This window comes from Hipposideros armiger, unplaced genomic scaffold, assembly GCF_001890085.2.
Source record: "Hipposideros armiger isolate ML-2016 unplaced genomic scaffold, ASM189008v1 scaffold_675, whole genome shotgun sequence".
NCBI lineage: Eukaryota > Metazoa > Chordata > Mammalia > Chiroptera > Hipposideridae > Hipposideros > Hipposideros armiger.
Window position 1 is genome coordinate 416273 of NW_017732025.1, and position 8420 is coordinate 424692.

General features: G+C 35.1%; 1 protein-coding gene across 5 annotated transcripts in view; it reads right to left on the reverse strand.

Moving 5' to 3' along the window:
* SYDE2 (synapse defective Rho GTPase homolog 2) overlaps nt 1-8420 on the reverse strand; it is a 61245-nt gene that overhangs the window by 31386 nt on the left and 21439 nt on the right. For all 5 annotated transcript variants that reach the window (XR_002122121.1, XM_019626414.1, XM_019626412.1 and 2 more), the window contains exons 3-4: nt 5740-6842; nt 1799-1925 (exon numbers count right to left, since the gene is read on the reverse strand). Coding sequence is in view for 4 of the 5 variants with exons in the window: in XM_019626414.1 (XP_019481959.1) it covers nt 1799-1925; nt 5740-6842 (1230 nt within the window). In the remaining variant the exon portion in view is untranslated. The remainder of the gene's footprint in view (nt 1-1798; nt 1926-5739; nt 6843-8420) is intronic.

Below are 8420 nucleotides of genomic sequence, written 5' to 3' on the forward strand. Positions count from 1 at the left end.
AAAAAAGTTATAGTTCCTTTTCTATAAGCAGACAAAGCGTTCATAGGAAGAATCATCAAAAGATTTTATAAAATAATACAGAGAGGAGGTATTTATAAGAGTATATGTTATGACATATACAATGTAACTACTCAGCCTAGAAATTAGCTTATGGCTTTATCCCAAAAACTTAGTGACAGACAGGAGCATCTTAAGTCCCACTGCCTTCTTTATATCCTTCAAATATTTTGGGGGCATGAAAACCTTAAGATAATAAGTTGTGGTGTTAATCATTAATGCTACAGGAGCTACCTAAGAGAGACTTGAGGAAAACTTCTGATGGAGAAGTTTATTTGGTGCAACACAGTAAATCTTTTACCATGTACTGGAAAATGCAGGCAATTATAGGTAAATATGTAAATGGTTCTGACTACTTCTTTGAAGCTGCTCTGTAATAGATACCATGAAACCACATGCTTCTCACCTTCATTCAGGCAGGAAAATTCTAATCATCCCATGATGAGATATAGGTATCATCACGTGAGGGGGAAAAAAAAGCATTCTAATCACTAAAACTACTTCTACCAGTCAGGCTGGTTTGTAGGACCTGTGTTTTATTAATTGTCAATCACAAAATTCACCGTTCTCTCTGCTGAGAACTCTGGTGCTAGATTTTCCATATAGATCTCAGCTCAAAATGCACTTCTCAGAGAGACTTTCTTCTCTGACTTTCTTCTCCTAGGTACAAAAGTCACCAACCTGACTACTATCTCCAATCAGTATCATTCCTATTGCCCTGCCTATCACTGATGAGTTATAGTATCTTACTAGTCATTGGCTTGATTACTGACTCTCTTCCCTCACGTGAATACACACACCATGAGGACTGAGACACTCACTGTTCATTCTGTTCCCTTGTCCCTGGTGCCTAGAAGAATGCCTGGCATATAGTAAAAGTTCAATAAATATTTAAAATAAACAAATTAATCCAGATAGGGAAGTGTAAGTGATGAAGTGGATTCTGGTCACTCCTATGGGCGCACTCCCCTTTTCCTTGGGGATTCTCACTTTAATTTCTACTACCCCAGGATACATAGTGTTAGGTTTAAAACTCCAGCTCTGATTCGGAGAAAAAAATCAAAAATAATCTTTCCAATTTTACCCTTTAGCACTGCAACACAAAGGAACCATTTTTTAAAGTTCTTTTTCTAAATACACAGGAATAACAAAAAAAGATTCATTACAGAATCACACGTATTCACCTCAAAGGGTTGGTGATCACCATCTCCTTACCTTTCTTTGAGCCCTCCTAGCTACCTATGTCTCTAATGTGGAAGTGCTATTATAAAACCTACTACATGGAAACTCTCATCCAACTAACTTGGGAGGGAGGAAAAGAAAGGGAAGGAAGGAAAGGAATGAAGGACAGAAAATGACCAGGTTCTAACTGTGCTGTTTCCAAACGATCCTGATTGCCAGTTCTGGGTTCCAGTGTGAGACAGCATCCCAGCCATCTCTTGTCACTCACCTTCCTGGTGTTTTCCTCTTTACCAAGTACTACAAGTCATGCCATTTCCTACCTCCAATTTTTTGCTAATAGAGTGCCCTCCTCCAACCTTTGCCTGGCTAAGATGTCCAACTCACCTTTTAAAAGTTAGCTGAGGAGTTACCTCTCCCAGGAAGGTGTCCCTAGTTTTCCCAGGATAAGACTTCAGAATAAAACCAAATTAAATTTAGGCTACAAAATAGTATCTCAATTCTCTTTCCTGCAGATGCAGTCTTTCCAGATTGTGTACATAAAATAAAATCTATTTATTACCTGTTATTACATTTATATCTGGGTACTGGTTTTCACACAGAACAACAGCTTTGCTATCCCTCTCAAAAGCCTCTCGAAGTTCTTTCTTGACTGCTGCCGACCCACATAATCGGTACAGGCCTACTACCTAGAAATAAAATTATGGCCACATTATGGTAAATTTGATAAAGAGAAAATATAATAGTACAGTATGCATAAATCACATGAACGTGGTAATCAAATATGTTCTGATGGCATTTAATCAAAAATATCTTAAAGACAGCTTTTAAAATTTCACCGTAGACTATATTGATTAGTTTAATAAAAACATTCTATTCTTTCATTTAAATTCAAACAATATACTATGATTTCTATAGTGCTGGTTATCTTACCTTAAGAAAAGATACAATCCCTTCCCTTTAGTTTTATATGCTCAACCAACATCTCCATGCCCCAAGGTCATGGCCCTTTCACATCTTTTGCTCTAGACTGAAATATTACATACAGCACAGTGGTTAAACAAGGGTTTTGAATTCATAAAGCCTCACTTTATAATTCCTTCCTTGGTGAATTTGGTCAAGTTATTTAATCTCTTTAAAACTCAGTTTATTTATCCATAAAAAAGTATATAATTGAAATAAGATTCCAATATACTATTTGTATAAAATTATCTTTTAAGGAAAAAACATTCTCAGGAAGAAATAAAAGCAAAGCTAGGATTTTTTTTTAACATATCAAGTTAATTGACTATAAAATGATGGAGGAAATTCAATTAAAATAACATATAAAAGGTTAAAAAAAACCCTCTAATTCAAAAGGTATATAAGATGTAGATACCCCCATCCTCTCCTCAATCTAGATTTTAAAAATTTGTTTTTTAAACACTGTTAGTTCACACAAGTTCTAAAATATTAAGTCTTAAGAAGTTCACTATAAATTCACTGAGAGGAAATCAACATGGTTTTTGTAAAGAGAAAGCATGCCTGATTGAGCAATTGAAGTTTTTTAAAAGAATAAAACTTCAAGAAAACTAAGGAAAATAAGTGGTTGGCACCTATACTTCCACCACATCAAAGACTATTTAGCAACTTCAATCACCTTGAATTGAAGAAGTTATGAATAAAGAAATTATCAAGACAGAAATAAAGCAAAAACAAACAATGGAGACCCCCATGAATTTGGACTAGGAATCACTTTAAAATGTTATAAATGACCTACAGGAAGGAGTACGCAAATGAAATTTCCAGGTTTACCTAAGACACTAACCTCTTCTAATTAACTGATAGAATACACTACAGAAAGTGGGTCTCAATAGGAAAATATCAGTAATGGGTACAAAGAAATGTTATCCAAAATATTTAGAATGATAAGCTAGTAAGTATTAACTAAGAGAGGGTAATGCAAGTTGCTGTTATATTTAAAAGGATCAACGTAATATGGGAAACGAAGTAATGTACTGGGAAGAAACTTCAAATTTCCTTCTCTTATCCACATGCATGGTGCAGTCGCACTTAGAATAGCATGTGCTATGCTGGTCACATCATTTCAAGAAAGACATGACACAACTGTAGATGGATAGAACAGAAAATGAAACTAAAATATTAAACAGGATCAAAGGAAATGTCATTACATTAGAAGAAACTAACTTGAATAGAGCCCTTCTTGTGTAGGCACAGTTAAGTGTCACAAAATCCCATAAAGATCTGTATCCCCTTGAACTTGAGAAGGAGATGAACCTAAAATAAAGAAAGTAATACTTCAATAGTAAGTAATAAATTAATGGAACACGTTATCCCAAAAGCTGAAATTACAAACATACTTTTAAAGGTGAATAAAAGAAAAAAAAGTCTAATATAGATATTTCAAGGAAAAGCTATTTTAGAATATATCCCTAACTTCAGAGGCCGACTTCTTGAATCAAACATTGAAGTACGTGCTTGATACCTCTATCACAGATGGAATAGGTACTAGATGGACCATGAGTATGATTTCTATAGTAATATTCCCATTGGAAGCAAGAGATGGGTAATAGTAGCCTTCAAAGCATTTGAAAGATGCCATAAACTATTTTTGAGTGACTATCAAAACCTGACTTTCATGGTGAAAAAACGAGACTATTTGCTGGCTAAAAAGATAAACAAAATTTAAACAGTAAGCTAGTCCATAAAATGCAGACAGAATAAGTCTCTTTCTGTGAGATGGGGGTAAAACAAAACAGACAAAACAAGAATAAGGTATTTAAAAAGTATAGTTCCAGGGCTGGCCGAGTGGCTCAGTTGGTTAAGAGCTCGCTCAAGAGTGTGAGCTCTGAGCAACAGCAGTTTGATTCCTGGCCCGAGCTGAGCTGCCGCTGAGCTGCCAACTGGTGGCAGGATGACTCAGCTAAAAAAAGAAAGTACAGTTCCAAATGTTAAATTCTAAAATTTACTTTTTAGTTCATAGAAAATAATTTTTATTAAATTAAGTCTCTCTGAACTTTAAGTATAAAACTAAAAAGCACTGCTAAAAATGCTTTCTTGGGATTTAAAATAAATTAAAACAATCTCATACACCTGCTCTTTATAAAATATTTCAGAAAATAGACTATAGAAGTACAGTGCTATTTAAGTTACTTATTTTAATATTCAATTGTAAAAAGTTTCTGTTTAATAATTAGCTTTGAAGTCTGCCTAATCTCTCTAACCTCTACATGCTGCCTGAAAAAAAAATGGAGGAAAAACAGAGAAACTTAAGAAAAAAGTAGCTGGACCAAAAGTTGGATTGGAAACTAAAGGCCGCACGCCCACACTGGCAACATAAACCCAGCTTGAAAGATAAGATACCCGAGAAGAGGTTTCCAAAGTTCAGATGTCCTACCTTTTAGCTTCAGGGAGCTACTGCATCTATTTTTGTAGAAATAAGCAAATAATAAGACCCAAAGAGATTTAAGTGACTTGCCCAACATCACACAGCTAATAATGGAAGAGAAACCAGAATCCGTTTCCTGCATCTTAATACAAAAGTCCACAAACTTATGCTGTTGCTATGGTTTCCATGTTAAGTTCATGGTGGGTTATTTTAAAGTCCTTTCTACATATAAAGAAATCATATGTCAGATTTTGTGATATTTACCTTTGATGCTTTTAATCAATGTTACAAATTCTCATAGCACTAAAGCAGAAATACCTCAGAACATAATGATTTTCCAGTTTGTGTTGCAAAAATGAGTATAAATAATTTCTTGTACCTCAGAATAATATCCTCAATGATATGCTGTTTCTCACTGTCACAGTCTCCATGTATTAATGAAAATGAGGAAAAGATGAGTTCTACTAACTGGTTAACATTTATGCATCTTGATACAAATAGCACCAGGTTATTTGTTTAATGGGTTGCTTTTACCTTTTTATTTAAAGGAAAAGAGAATGAAATGTGTTTTTATCAGTAGGAGCTCTCCTCATCGCCCATGCTATCTCAAAGTTAAGAGACAGATAAGCTTATGCTTTCCAAAGAGTGGGACTGAGCAAGGGTAGGGAATAAGAGCAGGGGGTTAATTTTAGGAGTGAAGTAGGGTTGTAGGATTCACTGTTAGAACTTTCTACCTGAGGAATCAAACCATGGATAAACATTCCTTAAATTAGTTAATTATTTGCCTATGTTATCAGCTCTGGCTTATCCTAGGAATGACACTGTAAAGCAATTTTGATCTCTAGGTACAAGGCCCATGCAGCTGTGCATCACAGCATAAACTGTGGACCGATCCATGTTCTCAGTCATTGACAACATAGGGTAAGGCATGAATTATACCCTAAACAGTAATGGAATAAAAATAAAGAATAGGCAAGAGAAATGTCTAAATTAGATTTTTTTTTGCCTTACCTTTAATTCCTTCCCTCAAGACTTATTGTATATAAGTTTAATTAACTGATTGATTAATTTATTTAGATAGATAAGGGGGTAGTAGAGAAACAGTGAAGTAATACCTGACAGCCTCTTTTTACAATTTCCATAATACATTTCTGTATCAGAAGTGGCACCATCAATCCCGTATTTTCTTTCTCTACAACTTTTCGAATATCAACACCAAACATTACTGGTTCTCGATTTATATCTAGTCCATGAAGAGAATTCTCCCACTGTTCCAAAAGAGTCACTTTCACATAAATAAGACCTCTAGGTTCAAGTTTGACAGCCAATTGATGTGTCTTTGTCACTCTGAATAAGGTGGGGAGAACAACAGTTCCATGACAACACACTCGATTTTTTCTTGGAGTGGGTTCCCAACTGAATACTACTAATTTCAAATGCTGAGCATTTTCAATTTCTATGTTGAAAGTGTGATCCATGTCTAAAAATGTCGTACGACATGTGAGCAAAGCAGTCCTTGCTTTGTTTACTGAATCTACCTGAATTGCACAAAAGATATCTTTTGAATCTATCCGAGGTGGTTTTAAATCCTCAGCACCATAGAAATGCACACTCATGAGCCCAGATATGTACTGTGAACACTTAGGTTGATCAGAAAAACTGTAATGTCTAAAAGCATCAATGTCAATTTCATGCTTGCTACAACTGTTTGAAATTATTTCTTTTCCCTTTCCAAATTTGTTTTCAGATCCATGTTTGCTAGATTTAGTTATAAGTTCAGGCGAATCTCCATCACTGAGGTAACCACCTTTGCAGGAATACTTAGAACTCGTAGAAGTTTTCTTCTGGTAGCTGTGTTGAGAAGAAACACTGGTGTCAAGATGGTACCGACTTATAACATTCCTCTTAGCAGCTGTGGTTGTGCTCCCAGAAGGGAGAATAACAGTATGATGCATTCCTTGACAGTTACATTTAGACAAGGAAGGAGTACTATCTGGACTGTTTACAAAATTCAAGGTTCCTTTAACACTCAGTTTTCGGCTAAGTTCTGGCAACCTTTTCATTTTCATGGAAAGTTTCCTCACAGTTCTTGGAGATTTTATTTTATCCGGGAAAGACCAATTAATTGAACTGCCTTTTTTCACAGGGCTAGGGCTTGGGGAAGACGGTTCTATAATTCCCAATTCAGTCTTATTTGTAGCAGCTAGGATTCCAGGACCTTAAAAAAAAAAAAAAAAGATATTATACGGCAAGATGTTTTGATTCCTATTTTGATTCCTAATTTATAAACCACTAACTTAACAAGCTTTCACGTGAACAGAAATTCTTCCCTTGTCTCATCTCAATGGGGAGATTTAGTTATATGTTTAGGTGAATCTTCATTACCATGTTCAAGCAGAATAACAAGGGTCTCCAAATGGCTTACAAGGAAAGAAGCATCTTCCTCTCCATCTGCTTCTCTATCCTGAGGCCTTGGAGGAAGGGTAACATAGGTTTATTTTAGATCTTTCCCACTGCAATATACTTCAGTGAGTATGTTATTCTATAACTATAAAGGGTGTATATCAGAGGAAACTAGGAAAGCTTCTTATTTTAATATATTAAAACATTTATTTTAGGGCCGGCTGAGCTGGCTGGTTAAGAACTGGCTTCAGATGCCAGAGGGCCCCGGTTCGGATCCCACATATGAGGGCCAGTGACACTGCCCTCTACAGCTAAGATGCTGAACAGCTCAACCTGGAGCTGGGCTGCCGTGAGTCGCCGGCGACAGTGTAGGCTGCAGCCCCTGCTGCAGTGGGCTGCCATGGGCTACTGTGTGTAGCCAGCAGCCGCAGTGAGCGGCCGTCCAGAAGCCGGCGACTGATCTTCCTCGCCCGGGAAGAGCGCAATGATGGTGCCAACTTGGGCCAGTGAAGCAACATCCTCCACAACTAGACTGAAGAACAAAATGGATAGCAACTTGTCTGTTCCCCTTCTCCAATTCCCCAGCACTGCTCCCATTACCCCAATTCCCCAATAAAAATCTTTAAAAAAAAATTTATTTTAACATATTTCCTATTTTGATATGTTTATTTAGAAATCTTACACTAATATAAGAATGTTACTTCTATAATTATAATCCTCTAAAATCTAAATTTTATCACAGCAGTGCTAGTTAAAAAAGAAATTAAAAACAAAACAAGTTTATAATTTTGACAACTAAGAACCCCCTCCTTGTTCTAAAATTCTATTAGAAGATATCAGCAAAGGTTATATAGAATGAACTCTAGTCAGTCAAAAACTGAATATTGAATATCATAAATCTAACTGAATAATTTTCAAAACTGTATATTTTCTTTCTTGTATTGTTTCTATACACTAATTCCTTAGAACTTCAAAAGCTAAATTAGGGCCTTTCTTTGCAATTTCAACATAGTCAACAGACAACACAGAGATATGAATAAGTTTTTTTATAATTTTAATTTTTCATAAAGAGTAAATATTGAAATGGTTTTAAATTTTTCTCCACATAAAAATAGCTTTATTTTTTTCTGAATGTCAAAATTATCCAGGTTTACAATAAAAAGTTTTAAAAAGATACAAAAAAGTACAAGTAAATAACAACTTAAACTGTACTACCATGAGATTAATCATGGTAAATATTGAGGTTAAAATAATATTAAAAGTAGTTTAATATGAAATTAATATTTAATTATCATTAAAAATAATACCAGCCAACATTTATTGAGCTAGGTAAAATATGAAAAATTAATTTAATACTTAGTATGCACAGACCCTCACTTAATTCTCATAATAA